Source organism: Cavia porcellus, unplaced genomic scaffold, assembly GCF_034190915.1.
Source record: "Cavia porcellus strain 051 isolate PalLab524CR breed Dunkin Hartley unplaced genomic scaffold, mCavPor4.1 scaffold_23, whole genome shotgun sequence".
NCBI lineage: Eukaryota > Metazoa > Chordata > Mammalia > Rodentia > Caviidae > Cavia > Cavia porcellus.
Window position 1 is genome coordinate 30,045,917 of NW_026947506.1, and position 20,052 is coordinate 30,065,968.

General features: G+C 46.3%; 1 protein-coding gene across 1 annotated transcript in view; it reads left to right on the forward strand.

Annotated features, from left to right (window-relative positions):
• Positions 1–20,052, forward strand: part of Dnaaf5 (dynein axonemal assembly factor 5) — a 49,508-nt gene that overhangs the window by 20,918 nt on the left and 8,538 nt on the right. The window contains exons 5-10 of the mRNA XM_013152640.3: positions 780–1,012; positions 3,118–3,330; positions 7,649–7,792; positions 10,069–10,237; positions 16,149–16,296; positions 19,668–19,818. Of these exons, the coding sequence (XP_013008094.2) occupies positions 780–1,012; positions 3,118–3,330; positions 7,649–7,792; positions 10,069–10,237; positions 16,149–16,296; positions 19,668–19,818 (1,058 nt within the window). The remainder of the gene's footprint in view (positions 1–779; positions 1,013–3,117; positions 3,331–7,648; positions 7,793–10,068; positions 10,238–16,148; positions 16,297–19,667; positions 19,819–20,052) is intronic.

The following is a 20,052-nucleotide window of genomic DNA, read 5'->3' on the forward strand; positions in this document are numbered from 1 at the left end:
GGCTCCATAGTGAGTTCAAGGCCAGCCTGAACTATATAGCAAGATCTTGTCTAAAAAAACCTAAAAAATAAAAAGGTAGGGCTGGAGGACCTAGAGGCTGAGTCTGCAGTTCAGGGCAAAGTCCCTCCCTGGGTTCAGTCCTAAGTGTACACATGCGCATGCTTGCACGCACATACACAGAACAGTCTAGTCAGTGACAAAAGGCAGAGATTGCCTGGGGCAGGGGATGGCTGCTGCAGAGACACAGGGATTCTTGGTGGCCATGGATTGGTTTTGAGATTGTATCCCTGTATCAGAACTCATCACATGTACACTTCTCCCATTTTCCCCAAGAATTCTCACCACCAGCCAAGAGAACCCTGAAGCTTGCCATGAAAGATCTCACTTCCATTATTTTTACATCACTCTAGTACGTTGATAGCCTTTGGAAACAAAGACATGATAGCATTCTGCTTTTAGCAGTGGTATTTCCATTTACAAATTAGAGTAATTCCCAGTCACTGAAAATTAGATAAGTGCTGGCAGCAAACTGCATTTTTCTAAATAGGAAGTAGTATGTGTAGTTTCTTCTGCATTACCCAACTCTCCAGCACAGCTATAAAATAAATGTTTTTAGCTAAGCGACAGCATTCCGTGGCTTCTTTTCAGTCTTGAGAGGTGGTCTGAGTTTTTAGGACCTCAGAGATCTAAGTGTGCCTCAGGTAAGGCATGCATGATCCACTGCTTTCTGTGCATGTCATGAGCTCTTATTTGTGGTCTTCTGGTCTTTTCCACCCTAGTGAGCCGCCCTGTGCTGGGCTGCCGGGAACTGGTCTTCAGGAACCTCTCCAAAATCCTTCCTGCCATTTGTCACGACATCACCGACTGGGTCGTGGGAACCAGGGTAAAGTCCGCACAGCTACTACCAGTGCTGCTCCTGCATGCTGAGGACCACATCACACAGCACCTGGAGATCATCCTCAGGACCCTGCAGAGGGCCTGTGCTGACGAGGAGGCGGCTGTGGTCAGCAGTGTGAGTGGTCATTGCAGGTCGGGTTTGTGGGTGGTGAGTCCCAGGTGTGGGAGTCTGCAAGCTGTGAAAGGCTCATATCCATGGTTAGAGCCCAGCCCCTCCCATGTCCAGCCCCTGAGGATCACTGACCTGCAGCCCCGTGAAGTGATAGTGTGTTCAGGAAAATTGTCATTAAAGCTCCCTCAGGCACATGTGGCATCCATCACCAGGGCCAGGCTGCTGGCAAAGGTGCAGAGTGGCCCTGGGAATCTAGCTGCCACAGCCCATGGCACTCTGGAATCTGTAGGAATCTTGGGACAACTCTAGCATCAGTGTGTGGCCTCTCTGCTCCTTATTCTCAGATGTCCACTTGGCTACCTGCAGAGCAGGGGAAAGCCCAGAGCCTTGTGTTTCTCCAGCCCTGGCTCCCTGACCCTTGGTGGCATTGGCCAGCATGTGCTCCATGCTGCCAGATGGTTCACTGCATGAGGACACATCCTGGCACTTGAGAGAATGAGGTCATAGGCCAAAGCATCCACCTCATCTTGAGTCTTAAATTCCAGTGAAGCCTTGCTAATGGGTTTTGTTGTCACTATTTTAAGTCAGTTAGTGACTTAAAGTACATGCTGCAGTTCCACATTTTAAACTTACTTTGGTGTCACCTGTTTTTACTTTTCAAAAACTATCAATTTAAGATTTTATAAACGTTTTTATGGAAAACAGAGTTGATTCTTGGATATCAGATTTATCTCTAAAAGAGCCAAAGTTTTTCTGAGTTATTTGTTGTAAACTGTGTCTTCCCATACACTTTTTTTTTCTGAGACAGAGTTCACTATAGTTCAAGCTTGCCTTGAACACATGATGTGGTGCAGGCTGACTTCGAACTTACAGTGAACCTTCTGCCTCAGCCTCCCTTCTATTAGGATTATAAGCATGTACCACCATGTCTTCCACGCACAACTTTTGAACCTCTATCTTTCTCATAGAAAAAAGCAAATTTATTTTGCATTACCCATCTAATTTTCCAAGGGATGAAATGACCAGGTGGTGATAATACCCAGCAGACCCTAGTAGAGTTCATGTGTCCTCTCCCCATCCCAACAGCCTCGTAGAACAGATGTGGACACCCTAGCAGCACAGGCCTCAGCCACCCGCCTTTTGCTCCACCCTCCTGGCAGCTCTCACTTGCTCTCCATCTATTATTGTTGAGATCTAAAATGTCCCCTGAAAGTCTCCTATGTAGAAGGTGATTGGATCAAAAGGGCACTATTCTTACCAGTGGATTCATTCTCGGATGAGTTCATAGCTAAATGTGCTGTTCAGAGATGGGACCGGCTTAGAGGAAGTGGGTTATTAGGGGTGTCACCTGGAAGGGTGTATTCTTGTCCCTATCTTCCTTTGTTTCTCTCCGGCTTTCTGGTTGCCATGGATTGAAGAGCTTTCCTCCTTGTGCCCTCCACAAGCTAACTGTGGACTGAACTCTTTGAAAACATGAGCCAGAGAATCCTGTCCTTTAGTTTGTAGGTGTCAGATTTTGTCCAGCAATGAGACAGCTAACTAACACACTTACACTGCTATGTCGCATTGGGGTGTTGTAGGAGTGGGATCCCATAGTGTGTGGCCTGAGGCTTGCCCTTCTTCCCTCCATGCTCCCCGTGAGACCCAGTCCTAAGGTCTCAGCAGCTGTTCCTTCTCACTTCCCAGTAGAATTCCATCCTGTGGAGGTGCCATGTATGTTTAACAGTTATCAATAGGAAGTTTAGGTCACTGTATCAGATGAGGGACATGAGGCAGGAAATCACTAGGATGCAGCCTTTTTTTTTTTTTGTCTTTTTCATTTTTATCGGTACCAGGGATCGAACTCACGACTACCTGCTTGCAAGGCAGGCGCTTATGCCACTGAGCTAAATCCCCACCCTTGAGATGCAGACTTTTTGTGTGCTGAACATCTTACCTAAGTCCCCATGATCGATTTGCTTGAACATTCTCCTGTGCAAATCCCGGGAAGCAGAGAGATGCTGTGTTCCCTTCAAGCTCCTCTAGTGGGCAAAGAATCTACAGGGCTGGAGCTGGATATAGCCAGGTGTTTTCAAACTCCTTCATTTTGTTCTACATCTCTCTAACAGTGCACAAGATCTGCAGAGCTGATTGGGACATTCGTCAGCCCAGAAGTGTTTCTGAAGCTGATCTTATCGATGCTGAAGAAAACACCCTCCTCTTCTAGCCTGTTAATTCTCGCTTCTGTCATTCGAGGCTGCCCACGGGATGCCCTCCAGCCACACCTCAAGGTCATCACTACAGAGCTGGCCCAGGCGCACGTGAGCCAGGCATCTGAAAACGTAAGATGATGCAGTGAAGAATCAGTCACACCCTGAGTTACGGATAGGAGGTGTCCCTGCTGGCATCTGAGCCTAACTACTGATAGTCAGGGGCAGCATGTCCATACTCAGGCCCATCAGTTATGTCCGCTGCACCCAGGGTGCTGGCACCAATATCTTGGGACCTGACCTCTTGCTCTGTCCACTACTGTACCCATCAGCCAAGTGGCCTTATGTTAAAATTAAGATTTCCTTTTCTTAGTCCACTTTGGCCACCTGTCAGTTGGCCAGTATTCACATGTGATCAGTGGCCATCTGTTGGACAGTGCAGGACAGATATGCCCATTGCCAGTAGAGTCTGGATGGTGCTCTCATGGGCAGTCACAGACTGGAGAGAGTTGTGGATCAGTGGCATGGTGGAGAGAACCCTGGTCCCCACTCCTGTGGGACAGGAGATAAGTCTGTCCACACTGTGCTTGGTACACCCAGAACATCCTCAGTGGTGGACAAGAATGCGTGCTTTATTGATGTCATTTATCATTTGAATTATGAGCATAAAATAACTGACCTGATGACATGCCAAACAGGTTTGTTTCCTCTTAAATTAAGCAGTGAATTCATTAGGGCTGAGGCTGATACAACTGAGGTAACCAGCTTAATCCTTTGCAATAATTTATAATTATTTCTGCTGAAGACATGATAATGACCGTTTTGTTCGGATATCAGGCCTGACCTGTCCACTCCCACATCTCATCCCAGATCCTCCTGTTGGGTGATCAGACTCTCCCTCCACTTGAGTCAGCTGCTCCCATAGAGAGGTGCCTGCAGGTGGCATGTGGTCCAACTTGACATCTTCCAGAAGCTGTTGGAACACAAGGCTGGCCTGGGGAGAGGGTGCTGGCAAGGACCCCTGGCCATACCCTTCTCTGTCCCCAGCCTGAGAGTCACTACAGTTCACATTCACACTTACAGACTATGTTAAGAAGCCTGTAAGGAATTTAAGGAACTAGAAACCAGAGGCCTCAAGGTGGAACAGGTACAAGTCATCATTCCTGGTGTTTTTAGCCACATTCTGTCTTTTCCCTCCCCAGCTCCTTCTTAGCATCATCCCCAGTCAACATGAGTTCAACAGTGTTGCTCATGATTGGGTTTTTTGTTTTTGTTTTTGTTTTTGTTTTTGTTTTGTCTTTCTGAGACAGGGTCTCTCTATGCAGTTCAGGCTGGCCTTGAGCTCATTTGGAGCCTAGGCTGGTCTCGAACTCGCAATGATCTTCCTGCCTCACCCTCCCAAGTGCTAGGATTACAGGCATGAGCCACCACACCCAGCTCATGATTGGTTTTGAGAAGGATTTTGATTCTTGCATTTGGATGTATAAACCAGAATTGTTCTAAATGGGTGTAACCTAAAAATCCGTGCAGGCATTTAAATATATGTTTTACAAACATAATGACAAAAGGAGTGTTGTCATTTACTTTTCTTTGTTTTGGTGACATAGAACCTGGGTTTCATGGTTGATAGGCCAGGACTCCTTATCTTTCTGTTCGGCTTCTCATCTTCTTGTTACTTTTCGGGAGGCTGAGCAAAACCTTTCCTGACCCTTCATCTACCAGGGTTCAGGCACATTCTGGCCCAGAGGCCAGGGAACCAGTCATGATAAAAACCCAGGCTGTACATAATGCCCCTTTCTTGACAAACTTAAATGTTTGACAAGAAAAGACAAACACATTCCGATCAGAGTCATTTCTTTTTTTTTTTTTTTTTCTTTTTTTTTTTTTTTTTTGGTCTTTTTCGTTTTTATCGGTACCAGGGATCGAACTCACGACTGCCTGCTTGCAAGGCAGGTGCTTATGCCACTGAGCTAAATCCCCAGCCCCCAGAGTCATTTCTGTATGTGTCATTCTACAGTGAGTGAGTGCTTACCTGCTCAATCTGTGTCTGGTCATTTGGAAAGTCATTTGCATTTCCTACCACCATTCTTCAGTGGCCAGAAAAATTGACTAAGAATGTTTTTCCAGAACAATCTAAACATTTTTAAACCCCAAGTTAAAACAGAGACCTGTGCAGAAGCATCTTGTGCTACGGATCTGTCTGCTGTGGCCTCATGATTGGCAGGAGCTGGTTGGTAGCAAAGGTATTTCCCAAGTGTTGAGCCAGGCTGTTCCTAGAGCTGAGCTGAGGAACCCAGTCCTTGTCTCTAAAGTGTGTGATGACAGGTAACTGAAATAAGAAGGTGCATTCACTCCTGTTTAAGGAGATCAGAAGTTCAGGGACCAAGTTGCCTGTACTAACTATGACCATCTCTAGCACTTTGTCTGGTTTTCTCCATGTTAAGTAACGTAGTGTCAGAATTGAGAAACACTGAGCACTGGTCTCTGCTATGTTTTTTTCCTTTGTGTCTGAGTGCAGGCAAATTCTAACCATCCCTTGGTCATTAGGGAGATCTGTAGATGTTACCATCTTGCCATTTCTGCAGAGATATGGCCATGGGCATATAGCAAGGATGATGCTTGCTGTAAAAGGAGAACATGGCTTTTGTGGTCTTTAGTTTGGATCTGTAATGAGACAGCTGTGCCAAAGCTGAGAGGGTACATGTGTTTTAAAAGTGCTTCCCAGGGTCGGGGATATAACTCAGTGACACAGCCCCTACCTGGCAAACATGAGGTCATGAGTTCATTTCCTGGTACTGAAAATAATAATAATATGCATTCCCTTTTATTTTCATTGAAAAAAAATGATGGGTCTTTAAATTTACATTATGAGGCTGGGTATGGTGGCGCACTCCTATAATCCCAGCACTCAGGAGCCTGATGCAGGAGGATTGTTGGAAGTTTGGGACCAGCCTGGGCTACAAAGAAAGCTAAAGGCCAGCCTGAACTGCACAGTGAGACCCTATCTCAAAAAGATAAAAAATAAAAAGTTTACGTATGAGTGAGTCACTCTAGAGGTTTGTCAAGATCATGTCTACCAAAATTTTAATTAGTCAGTACAGACCAAAAGAAAGAAGGCTATGGGGATAGTCAGGATCAGAATAAAAGCATATATCTGTGGCTTCTCCTGGGAGTGGGGCACGCCATGCTCACAGCCCAACTCCTGGGGTGGTGTTGGGGCTGTCTGTATTAGGGCAGGGTGGGTCAGGGATACAGGAACAAACCTGCTGTGGTACAGTGACTTCTTTAAACTCTGGTGAGTCATGGCAACTTTCAGACTGATGCCGAAATTTAGAACCAATCCATCATCTAGCCAAATAATTATCATGCTTTTTTGAACTCACACCTCCAATTACTAAAAAGAGATTTGAGCATTTGCCTCTTGTTTACATCTATGGTTGTTTTGTTTTGTTTTTTTTGTACCAGGGATCAGACTCATGACCTCATGCTTGCCAGGCAGGTACTTACACTGCTGACCTAAATCGTCCGCCCAACCTCCATGTTTTTATGAAAACATATTTGCACTTATTACCTATGTGACCTCTATCTTGATTCATTTTGAGACCATAATCTTTTTTGTTTGTTTGTTTTTTTAACCACGGATTGAACTCAGGCCCTTACACTTGCCAAGCAGGTGCTTTGCCACTGAGGTAGATCCCCAACCCTCCTGACTCATTCTGTACATCATAAAACATGTAAAATGCTTGAGTTAGAGTAACATTGTAAGCAGTGCCTGTAATGAATACAGTGAAAACAAGTGGGAAGCTGTTGAACCAGACAAGCTTTTGGTGTCCCCCCTTAACCACGAAGCATTTTTTTATTTGTAAAACTTTATTTTTGTTAAAGCTGAGGCACATATAACTTGTACCCTTTTTCTGTTTTTTTTTTTTTCTTTTTTCTCCTTAAATTAAAAAAAGAAAAAAAAAAAGCTAAGGCACGTAGAGATATTCAAAACTGCAAAAAAGAGGGGAAAAAATGGTAACTTATACCACCACACCCACCTCCGGTTACCAGTTCTTTTTTGTTCTTGTGTTTTCCCCTTGTGCTAGTTTTTTGCTTTGTATTGTTTTGTTTTTAAACTTTGGGAGGAGTAAGGAGGGCTCTGCAGTATTTTCAGGTAAATCCAAGACATGCTGTTGTTTCATTTATAAATGAACATTGCAGCACAGGAGTTTTCAGACTTTTTAAACTGAACTTTTAAAACACAAAATGACTGTGGACCCTGAATTCTCAGTCTGTTTCCAGTTTCCCTGTTGTCTAAACAGTACCCTTGTTAAGGCTGATCATTCTAGTCAGGGCCCAGTGGACCCTGGACATGGCGTGATGGCTCTCCTAGTTCTTGCTGGGCAAATGGACCCTGCACTTTGCAGATTTGGGGTGAGGGGCACTGACTATCTCTGATCTCTTCCAGGATGTCTACCTGGAGCACCTGCTGCTCTGTGTGCAGAGCCTGGTGTCTGTGTGTCAAGAGGACTGCAGCATGGCCAGCCTGCAGCTCATGGAGGTGCTGGTGACAGTCAAGGCTCTCTCAGGTGCCACTGCCCTTGGGGACAAGGTAAGGCTTGTGGAAGATCCTCATCACTGCAAACTGTCTCTGACGGAAGTGTAACTGTCTTCTGTAAATCTCCTGCATGCTTGAATTTCAGGCCTCAGGCATATCTGACTGGCAAAGATGAAAGAATGTGGAACATTTGGGATGAGTCATTCATGAGGTGGCCTCAGGGTGTCCTGCCACCTGCAGATGTATCCTACTGTCTAGGAATGAAAGCTCTTTAATCTTGAGCCTGTAACAAAGAAGCAAAGAAGAAACAAGACTGTCACAGTCTTCAGCCTGTTCCAATCAGTGATTTCAAAAGCACACACCCCCATGCAGCTGAAAGTCTGGAGAGAACTGTGACTTTCCTGCATTAATTGCAGAACGGCTTTGCAAAATGATTTCTGTCCTCTTGGCTCTGTGTTTATGCTTAAAAGTCTCCTGAGCTGCCTTCTGTGTGGACTCTGAGAATCACCTGGCACCTATAGTATGCAGATCCTGTTCCGCCAGCCCCCACACAGGCTGTTTTGTGTGGAAGACATGGTAGCCATGGAACCTGAATTCAAGGAGGCTCACTGCCCTTCCTCTCCTATTTGTAGGTCTCTTTTATTTGTAGAATTCTTTATTTTGGAGGTTTTTTGTGTGTTGGGTATTGACGATAGAACTTAAGGCTGCACTACCAATAAGCTACATCCTTAGCCTTTCTTGTTTTTATTTATTTTTTTCTTTTTTGAGACACTAAGTTTCATAGACTGATCTCAAACTCAGAATTCTCCTGCCTCAACTTCCCAAGGTCTTGTGTCACAGGCAAGTGTCACCATGCCCCACTTCATGAGGCTTCTTTCAACTTTGCTGTATTTCACTCTTTGAAAACAACCTTACAAAAGACACGTCTTTGTAGAAGATTTGTCACTGATAGCCATAAGTAATAGCAAAGCAGTGCCTGTGAGTGGCAGAAGGAAGCCAAGTACATCAAGTGACAGGTGGGTCTACAGAATGGAGGCCACTGGGCAGCTGCCATGAGGGAATTTTGAGGACTTCCTACTATGTTTAAACCCCAGAAAGCCACCAATTACTGAGTAGCTGATGGTTTCTTGGTTAGTCATACTTCACCCCTGTGTCACCAGCCGGCATGCATCCTGGCGTCAGTGATGATGAAAGTTAAAGCATGACACATCGAAAACTTAGAAAATTTATTATAGAGGAGACACACAGCTGACTGTCGATAGGCAGCCTCATGGGTGACAGAAGGAGAAGCTTCTAACAGTGGATACATTTTATGGAGTCTCGGAGGAATGGCATTAATTATTCATGGATTTTCCAAAAGGTGCACAGGTCATTGAATAGGGTAAAGTTTAGTTACTTCACAGATGTGATTTTGCACATGATCCAAAATGTACTTAGCAACATGTTATGCCACCCTCTGGATGGAGAATTTATTATGGAAATGTATGATAATGAAGGCATAATGAAGTTCAGGGTCAGTTCCCTGTTAAGACTGTCTCTGTTGTGCTTGCATTAGTCTAACCTAGTCGCCCGCATGACCTACCTCTTGGTCACTTAGTTGACAGCATGACTTACTTTACCCTACCTGTCACCAGAAGCTACCCAGCCTGCTTAGAATTATCTCTCAGACTGCTACTTCTGTCACATTATTGCCTCCAGAGTCATCTGTTGGGGTCTGACAGGCAGAAATGCTGAGCACAGGAGTGTGAGGATGGGCTTGGGGACAGTTAGGTTGGTCTAATTCTTTAAAACTCCTTGGCCCACCATGGCCCGATCAGAGTGGCCCCAGGTCACCTTTGATTTGTGCAAACCAGGAAACCACTTATATTGCTCCATAGTTGATGCCTATATGTCTGCTTTATTATTTGCTGTAAACACAGCATTGATAGCATGATGGGAAGTCTGAACTTAGCAAAGTCAGCTGTAGTCCTGGCCTGCAGGTCCAGTCTTCAAGCATTTTTGCCTTGCAGCACTCCCCTCCTGGCTAAATGTTCCCATTTAACCCACTCATTCCAGCAGCTCAAGGGCCTTGGGTGATAATGTCTTAAAAACTAGAATTCTCAGCTAGATGTGGTGGCACATGCATGTAAGTCCAGTACTCTGGGAGACTGAGACCGGAAGATTACAAATTCAAGCCCACCCTGTACAATTTAGCAACTTGGTGAGACAATGTCTCAAAAAAAAAAAAAAAAAATTAAAAAGGCCTGAGGATGGTGGCCTTGGGTTCAATCCCTAGTATACACTCCCCTCCCCCAATGGAATGATCCCAGTGTTTGACTTATATCTTACAGGCTCGGGAGACCATGGAGTCACTGGCCATGGTAGACAATGTCCCTGGAAGTCAGGACCTCTACCGCAAGTACATGGGTCCTCTCCTGGAGCGACTGACTGCCTCGCACAGTGACTGGACTGCTCACTCTGTAGAGCTGCTGCAGTTTTGTGAAGTCATCACCCAGTCAGGTGAGTCCCAGGCAGCCCTCAGTGCTCTGCCTGGTCTCATCTGTGGTCCCCCCTTCTTCAGCCATATATCTGCTCCACCACAAGGAAACCAGGGTGCAGTATACCGCATCACTGCTCACTGAGGCATGTTTCAGAAAGTGACAGAAGGGAGCGCCCCCAGGGTACGAGGGCTGGAGCTGTGGCTTCTGTGAGTCGTTCTTCAAGGTCTCTCCTCTACACACAGCAAATGCAGTAATCTGAAATCAGGGTCTATCATGGCCTCTTTTGTAGCCTGTATTCTTCAGATACAACTGGGTTTTAGTAAGGAATTTCACATTTCCAGCCGCATGGCATTCTGAGTGTGTGACACAGGAGGCTTTGGCCTCTGAGACCTCTGCATATCTGTCTGTTGTCCCAGAGCCTGCATTTGCAGGCTCTTTCCTGAACTGGATAATGTTGCTCCATAACCTCCTTCATTATAGATGCAGAGTATATAGCCTTTTATTTAGTCTCATAGCCTTTTATTTTCCCCCAGTACTGGGGCTGAAACCCAGGTCTGGCACATGTAGCCTGTCCCAAGTACTAACCACTGAGCCATACCCCAGCATTTAACAAGGTCTTCATTTCAGAAGTTGCAGTGAGAGTCATTAGGTGTGTATCCTGTACTTTGCAAGTGACTGTGACTTGTCTATATGGTTACTCCTTCCTTGATGTATAGACTCCCATAGTCCTTCGCACTGCCCCCATGTTTCTGCGTGATCCTACCACCTCGCTGGAGGTATAAAGTGTGCTCCGCTGTGCTGCAGAGCTAGGGATGCCTCTGTGGTTAATAATCAGGTTATTTATGCCCAGGACTCTGAGAGCAACCAAGAAGTCTGAAATTTCTCTTTGTCAGTTGTGTACAAAACTGTTTCCAGATTATAAAAGGCAGGGCTAAGGATCAAGGGTCACTGCAGCAGATGTCTCTGCAGCTCCTCAGCCCTGCCTGCTTCAAACACCAGGTTACTGTACCTCATCACTGTTGTGCAGGGCAGAAGCTACTGACCCTATTTTATAGGTGGGAAACCAAAAGCACAAGGTTTATTGAAAATTATTTAAAAGTGACTTCTTAAATGAGGATTTTTAAAAATAACTTATTTACAAAATTCCTATAGGATTTATCTGTAGGACAAATTTATCTGTAAGACATTTAAAACTTCTAAAACAGAATGGGGATCTACAAAAGAAGTAGATTCTACTATGTCTTCATTTGAAACCAAACAGTAAAAAATAGACCTGGGAAAATATTCACAGTGAAACCAATATCATCAGGTATTTGTTACATAAAACTCACATGGAATAAAGATAAAAGCCTTAGCCCCCAACAGACAGACAGGAAACTTGGATTATATAAGAAAGAGTTAACATAGCTAGCAAGCAGACAGAGTTGGAAACTATGCATTCAGCCTTCTTAATAATACAGAAATATGAGTTAGCAACTATGAATATGATTTCTTTATCTATGGAATTAGACAGAAAATAACAAGTTTGTCCCAGGGGGGTCAAGCTGGGAGCCTTGGGCCCTGCTGTGGAATTCCATATGCATAGCGCTTGTGGGAAGCAGCTGGGTGATGCATCTACAATTCTCAGAGCATTCATAGCTGTCTACCCGGCAGTCAGATAAATGAGACTATATGCTAAGAAAGTGATCCTGACTATGGGAAAAGCCACATAGCCAAAGTATTCAGCAGGGCATAACTTAATTGCACAATTGGAAGTGACTCAGATACCTTACAGGAAGTTAAACATGTAAGGGCATTTCCACAGAAAGCGGTTCTGGCCACTAATAAAAATGACCACCCTGAGCCTTCATTCAGGAGGAAAATTTCGTGGCACCAGGCAAGAGAGAGAGGACAGTGGTGGCACTTGTATGCTACTTGTGAGGAAGTCTAGCACTGGAGGAAGAGGTTCCAAGGCTCTCAGTCTTCATTCTGTTTTGTTTTGTTTTTTAACTTTCTTAACACCAAGTAGCTAACTTTCCAAATCCTACCAGAGCCCTGTTGAGGGCTGTCAGTATGGGAGGGGTATGGTCCTTTCCTTCTCACATTCTAACAGCTGATTATGAGCCAGGGACATGATACTGTTTTCTGTATTTAGACCAGAAAATGTAGCTTATTTCCAGTTTGTTAAAATGGAGAGAGAGAGAGTTTTAAAGGCAGCAGAAATCACGACTCTTGTAGCAGGGAGGCCCCGAGTCATAGGGACATGCTGCCATGCTGGACTAGGCCATGTCTGAGAGGACATCAGGGCAGCACTATCTCAGAGCCTGTCTGGCCTCACCAGGCCCCTCTAGACGTCCCCACCAGTGAGGACACAGAGCCCCTCACAGCTCAGCTTGACCTGCATTTCAGTGCAGTGTGGGGTTCTGAGCGTGAGCCCCTCTGGACAGAGTCCGCCTGAGTAAACAGCTCAGATAACAGATGCTTCCAGCAAAAGGGTCCACCTACCTAGGGGTGTGGGAAGGAATGAAACTCAGTTAAACTTCCACGTGTCCCTACATGGCCTCTGGTTCTGCCACACTCAAGGATGCACGAAGTTGTCAGCGAACTCTTTTCAAACTGGCCTCAGGTCCCATTGCGTCCCCTCGGGGCTGTGTCTGTATTGTGAGCCCTGAGCTCATGGGCCTGCCAATGCCCAGTAAAGGTGTATGTGTGTCTGTCTGTGTGACTCTGCAGCAGCAGCTGTTATGAGGTCAGCTAGCTTTGGGCAGATATTTCTGTATGTCATACAGATGACAAAGATGGTCTCAGAGTCCAGGGGTACATCTGGGGTCTACAGCCTGAGCCCAAGCCTGCATCTCCACACTGATCTTTGAGTTTTGGGCTTACCCTGTCTGCAGAACATATTCCACTTTAAAAAGCAATTCCTAAAAGGCAGTGCTTTTCAAAACCAAGAATGTTAGCTGCCCCAGGCCTAGGAGGCTGTGGCCGAAGGCTGCTCCCCAGGGTGTGGTGCCCGCAGACCCATGGTACAGAGGCCATGTGGCAAGCCCCAGAGGCCCAAATGAGAAAGGCCAGCTACATTAGACGCAACCTGTTCCTTAGTCTCTCTCACACTGATTTGCGCCTGGAAGGCAAACCTAGGCCTGGCCAGGATCAGTGTCATCGGTGAGCTATGCCAGTAACATGGACCGGACACAATGTCAGAATTTATTAAATAACAATTAACTCACCAGCTACATCAGTTTCATCATCCCTATCTGGGCAGTACTCAGAGTCCACTCTTTGGTAGCCAAAAAGTTGGGCAATCACAGGTTCTTTTATTGCAGTCTTAGTAATGTCTATAGCATTCAGGTCCCACAAAACACTTCATAAAATAATAGTTAAGTTACAGAACAGTGAACAAAGGGTTAAGAGGGGATGTAGCATTAGAAAAGATGAGACTGAAAGCAAAGGCTGAGTCTGCAGAGATGTGAAGAGTTACTTGGGTGGCCAAGAAAAAGTTACAGTCCAGGCTGAGCTGCTTCGTGGCCTGGGGCTTGTCGATAGTGCTGAAGTGTTCAGGGCCCAAGTGTGGGCAGCAGGCAGTTTGGAGTCCAGGGGTACATCTGGGGTCTTCCTGGAGTACCTTCCAGTCTGAAAGTACAACTTTGTGTTCTGACCTGTTACCTGGACTCATTCTGTTTCACATCCTAGAGGCAGAGCCCCAGAAATGTGGCCCGTGCAGATGCCCTGCTCGCAGGCAGGCACTCGCCCTGCAGGTCCACACTGCATCAAGTTCAGAGATAAAAGCTGACCCAAAAGTAAGGACCAAAGGCCTGTCAACACGTGACACCTTTACCGGGTGGGCTGATGAGGTGACAGATTGATATGTGCTGTTGCCCCTGTACCCCAGTGTCGCATACCTCTCCTATGTGAGCCAGGTGAGGAGGTTGCGGTGTTCTTTGGTCTCATGTGTGCAATAAGTTTGTCGTGCTGATTTTCTGTGATAAAACTGATATGTCCTGTGTCCAGGTGTCCCTGATTTAATTTGATATGTTCACAGGTTTGATATGTTCACATTTTTTGTTAAGCAAGATGAATTTGCCAGTTTGTGCCACAAGGTTGCTCTGTGCAGCTGGGGTTGTTCTTTTTGCCAAGTTTGGTGTGTTCGACATCTGGCGGTTATCGTTTGCACAGATGAGTGACCAAGCCGTCTTGCCTCAGCATTTGTACTCCAGTGGCACAAACTGCTGTTCTATGAAATGGCGTCATTCAGGGCAAAGCACAGCCTGGAAGCCACTGTTCTATACAATGTGGTGTCACTCACAGCGGGACACAGCCTGCCTTACACAACCAAATCACGCAGACAGTAGGAATTGGCTTCAGGGAAATGCTGCTGAGATTTTTCTTATACTATGATTCTTTCTAACTTCCTGGAGTACCTTCCAGTCTGAAAGTACAACTTTGTGTTCTGACCTTTTACCTGGACTCATTCTGTTTCACATCCTAGAGGCAGAGCCCCAGAAATGTGGCCCGTGCAGATGCCCTGCTCGCAGGCAGGCACTCGCCCTGCAGGCCCACACCTGCCATTGCAAAGCCTGCAGCATTCCCTGCTAGAAGCTGGTGCTAACACCATGTCACACTTCAAGTAGAGAGCACATGAGGCATTTAAATTCACCTATCTTTTTATCCCGTAGGTAATAATAAACACCCTGAATTTTTAAGGAATTTTAAATGTGTTTGGTCCAGGATTTAAATATAAAAAGTACTTTACTTAGTCATAGTTTGTAAAGAATAGCTGGTGAAGTCCAAAGTTAAAACCATGCTTTACAGAAGGGAGGCTGGGAAGACACTACTGAGACGCATACTTGGATTTGTGCATCTTCTCTCTTTTCCTTTGTGAATAAAATTGTTCAGTCTCAGGAATTTGATATTTATTCCCCAGTGCTTGTTCTCATCCCCCCAGCCATTTCCAGGCTTTTTTTTTTTTCCCATATCAGTAGAGTCCATGCAAACCCCTGGCCAGTCACCATCCTGGCAGGATCCCATGCTTTGGTACCTTTTCCTTTTCCCCTATCTTAGTGTGTTTTGTTTTGTGGGTTTTTTTTTTTATGTCCCCCACCCTCCCCAGTCTGGCTGAGACTTCCTACCTCATTTTTCCGGCATGGAACACATTTGGTTTGAAGACACCATATCTTAGAAGAGCAAAGGTTTAGGTTGGTTGGCTTGTTCTCTGAATTATAGAAGAGCAGTGTGTTGCAGAGCAGACTGACTTGAGCAACTTGTGTTTGTTTTGAAATCTGGAGCCCTGTTTGTTGGCACATTGCAAAACAATAAAAATGTTTTGGGGCTGCTATTCTCTTGCTTCAAGGAGCTTGTTTGGACACCAGAGTTTATTTTTGTTCCAGCCAAATTCACAAGTTACCGAATCAGTTGCTCTTGTGTCTGAAGTCCTCATGGCATGAGGCAAGCTGTATCCATTTCTTCATCTGCATTTGAAAGAGGACAGGCTGCAAAATTGTGGACACACTGCAAAATTGTGGACACACTGCAGACAGTTTATACAATTTGAATGACTGATTTGTGTGTGTGTGTGTGTGTGTGTGTGTGTGTGTGTGTGCTGGGGAGCAAACCCAGTACCTTGTACATGATATACAAGCACTCTGGCACTGAGCCACAACCTGGCCCTTGATCTTTAAAATATTGCTTGACTTTAGTTTTAAGAATTTAGAAAAGCATAAGAAAAATAGAAAGCTTACTATTGAGTAATAATAGGAACTCCAGGAGGTATCATTTTCCATTGTGAATCAGTTAGTGCCCATGAGAGCAGCACTACAGGAAGGGCAAAGTGCAGCGTGCTGTGACTGTTTAGCCCCTTCCCAAGTGTTCTGCCCGCAGGTCCTCTTCCTGCCCAGGGCCTGGGCTCCTGCTCTGATTCTTGAATGGCTATATCCTGTCTATCTGTGTTCCAGGCCCGGCTGTGGGAGAAACGCTGCAGCATGTGGTCCCCACTCTCAGGACCTGTCTGCAGACCACAAGAGACCCCCATATGTGCCTGAAGCTTTTCTCCATCCTCTCCAGCCTGCTGATGAGGTCCAAGGACACCATCAACTCCCAGGGGTAGGCAATGCTTGTGTCTGGCAAAGCAAGCCCTGCTGGGTGCTGGGCAGGGCTCCCCAATTTACCCCACACTGCTAGTAGCCCCCCCATCTTCTATACACTGAAATGGGCAGGCCCTCTCCCTGCCCCCCCCCCCTCCGCCCCACACACACACTCTGCAGGGCAGGGCTCCCTCTTCCTGAGGTCACAGGTGAGAGGTTGAAGGCCTCCCTGAGCGTCTCTGTGGCCTAAGTCCTGCCACAGTCTGTCCCCACTGGTAGACAGCACGGATCAGGAGAATAGTGTATTACAGAGAAACTGAAACAGTAAATCAAAGTCATCTTAGTGTAGTCATTAAAATTCCATTGAGGATTTGAAAAAAATAAAAAATAAATGTAATACCTTTAAAAAATAAATAAAATTCCATTGAATGAAAAAGTTTTAGGGAACATTAACTGTTAATGGTTTATATATGAGCTGTTCTCGCTTTTAAAAGCCTTTTGGTATCTTTCAAACCTAACAAAGACCTGATTGAATTGCCATTGATAGTTAAAGCAGTATAGATAGTCTTCTATTATCTGAAAGAACTGTTAGGTATCATTAAAACACTAAGAGCCTCCAATTTTATTGCTTTGATGCAAGGAAAAGGGAACAAAAAGCATGGAAGAGAAGAACAAAGGGGGATGGGGGTTACAGCTGTCAGAGTGCCCTGGGCCAGGTGGGAGGAGGGAAGTGACCTGTGTGCCAGATTGCCTGGGGAAGAGGCCCCAGCAGCTCTCCGGCCACCATTTTTCCTCTGTTAAATCAGCAGAATACCCAAAGTCACCCAGAGTTCCAGCCCGAAAGGTAGGAAGAGGTGGGGCAGGTGCAGGATCCAGCTCTCAGGATACAGACCTGTCAGCTCAGGCTCCATCGGCACCTGGGAATCCCCCTTTCCTAGGAAACAGGTCCATGGAAGCAGATGTGGCCAACAGACTATCGTTTCCCATGCAAATAATTTGGTCATTTAAATTTTCACTGCAGCCTTTATCTCGTCTCTGCTGTTGGGCCTCTAGCCAGCTCATCAGGAAATTCTGTTTCCTGCTGTCTAGAAACCTCAAGACCAGAAGGGATCACAAATAGGCACTAATACAAGCCTTGACAGCAGCCCTGAGCAGGCAAACACATGTGCTGGTGATGCACAAGGCAGTGTGGCTGCAGAGACTGTGACTGCTACCCTCATGCTCTGCCTGAGCTCTGGATCCAGCCCAGGGCTGCTGCTGGGCTCAGCCATGGTCCCAGAACTATACGATTAAAGGCTTCATATGGGAAGAAATCAGTGTCACGGAAAGTAGGTTATTCAAATAAAAGTTACTTAAGTGAAATAATTAGCTATTTTTGTATACAGGAAAGATGTAAAAAATAATATCATTTCATTTTATTTGGGGGACTTATACAATGGTAGAATCATCAAGTGTGGTGTGTAGTTGATGCTGCTGGACAGGGACACTGAAGGAGGGTATTCAGGTCAGGATTCCCTTTCCAGAGAAGAAAGCACATACACAGCAAGCCCAGGACAGTGGCGCCAAGTGATGTCCTGTGCTGGCCCTGCCTGGCTTGTAATCACCAGCTGCTTCTCGCAGGCCTGATTAAGGTATGGCTTCTCTTGGAAGCACCATCCAGGCTTTTTGTTGGTCAAGCTATAGAAGGAAGTGGTCCTGTTTGTCCATCCTGACAGCCTCATGCTCTTGCTAGAGCCTGTGCTGAGACACCTCAAGAAAGCAGAGAGGCGCAGGGCTCACCAGGCTGCCTTGGCTCTGTTCCTCATTGCCAGTGAAAACTGGGGTCCCCTAAACAATCAGAGTTAGATTTTATGTAAAACTTGCATGCCAGTGAAGGTGATGTATGTGATCTTGTGAGCAGTGGCTCACTGTGGTCCGTCTCTCAGCAGGGTGAGGCCCCCAGTGGTGGGAAGGAGCCCAGTGCTCAGAATGGGCCTGTGGGATGTGTCTCCCTGACATGGCCTACATTAGCAGAGCCTGTCATGCATCTTCTGTGCACTTCATTGAGTGTATTTGTCTTTTTCTCACTGCCCTTGTGTTACTGGTGTCGATGGCATGTTCTCACGTGAGCACTAAAAGTAGCAGCAGCTGCTGAAAGGACACGTCATGATCCAGCCAGCACTCAGACATTCACTTCAAGCCTCTTGTCCAGGCCTCTTTACACGAACCCTTCCCAGATGGGCTCAGGGTTAGTCATCCCAAGGTACCCTCTTGTGGATCAGTGCAGAAAATGGCTACTCTTTGCTTAAACATTAAAATACATCCAGTCAGATATGGGTGCCAACCTGTAATCTCAGCACATGGGAGGCCGAGGCAGGAGAGTTACCACAAGTTCGAGACCAGCCCTATGCTCCATAGTGAGTTTAAGGCAAGCCTGGACTAGGTAGTATGACCCTATCTGAGAAGAAACCAGACAAACACATTGAGAACCTGAATCTGTACATCATGCTACCCCCAGTTAACTTTCTAAATTTGCTTATCCATCATGGCTGGAAATGCTCATGCTGGGAGCAAGCAGGGGGGCTCTGCAAAAGCATCCACATGGGCAGCATGCAGAAGCAGCACCAGCATTGCCAACAGGATGCAAGTGCTGGTCTTCAGTGCTGTTCTGGAATCACAGCCAAGTATCTGAAGGTCTGCGGGAACAGAGGGGCCACTGGGAAGTCCTGAGGCTCATTTCTGCCATTTCAGCAGGTTTCGGGGTGTAAGTGCAGTGCTGAGGCGGGTGCATGGGTCTGGGGGTTCTCATGCTATTTTGCCTTATTGGTGCTGAGGACATGTTGAAACTGGTGGTTCCCCTCAAAATGAAGCCACGAGAATTGTTTTGGGAGCTTCTTGTTCCCTGAAGGATTACCCCACATCCCCACATACACAAAGCTGAGTGGGCCCACAGCTGCTTTCCTGGTTGTGGTAGAAGATTACGTGTTCACAGGGACTTGTTGGGCCTAGGTTGTAAGGTAGACAATAACAGGCCTGAGTCTGCTGGGCCACGGGCCAAGGTCACTCTGGCCTCCTCCACTGGCAATAAAGAAAAAGGTTAAAAATACGTCTCAGGCCACGAGGTTTTCTGGAGAACTCAAATCTAACACTGGTCCAAGGAGAGGCCAGCAGGAACCCACAGAATTACAGCTGTCCTCTCCAGTAAGGCTGAGCCAGGCAACCACCTTCTTATTCCCCCTGGAGGTACAGCCATGGCCACCACAGTCCCTTTCTTCCCCAGGAACAGAAGATGTTCCCATTGGTATCACTTCCAGTTTGTCCCATCTGCTCTTTCCCCAAGCCCAAACCAAGATGCTACCTTCAGAACGAGTCTCTGCCCTTGCTCACCACAGTCTCCTGTGTTGACTACAGGCAGTTTTGTGTCTACCTCGACACAGTGGTAAAGGACATCCTGATGCCCAATCTGCAGTGGCGAGCAGGGAAGACAGCTGCGGCCATCCGCACTGCTGCCGTGTCCTGCTTGTGGGCACTCACCAGCAGCGATATCCTGTCGACCAAGCAGGTAGGGGAACTCTGCTGTATCCTGGGGATCCAGGGCTTGGACTGACCTGTGGCTGGAAACATGCAGGCCATGGAAGGAAGTAGACAGGCCTGTGCCTGAGTGGATAGGAGGAGCAGGAGAGAAGGCAGAGGTCTGTCTGCCAGTCAGTTTTGAAGGTTTTGTCTCCTAGGGGCCTGGCAAGAATTTGACTTCCTATCCTGTGTTTACTTTTTTTTGAGACAAGGTCTCACTATA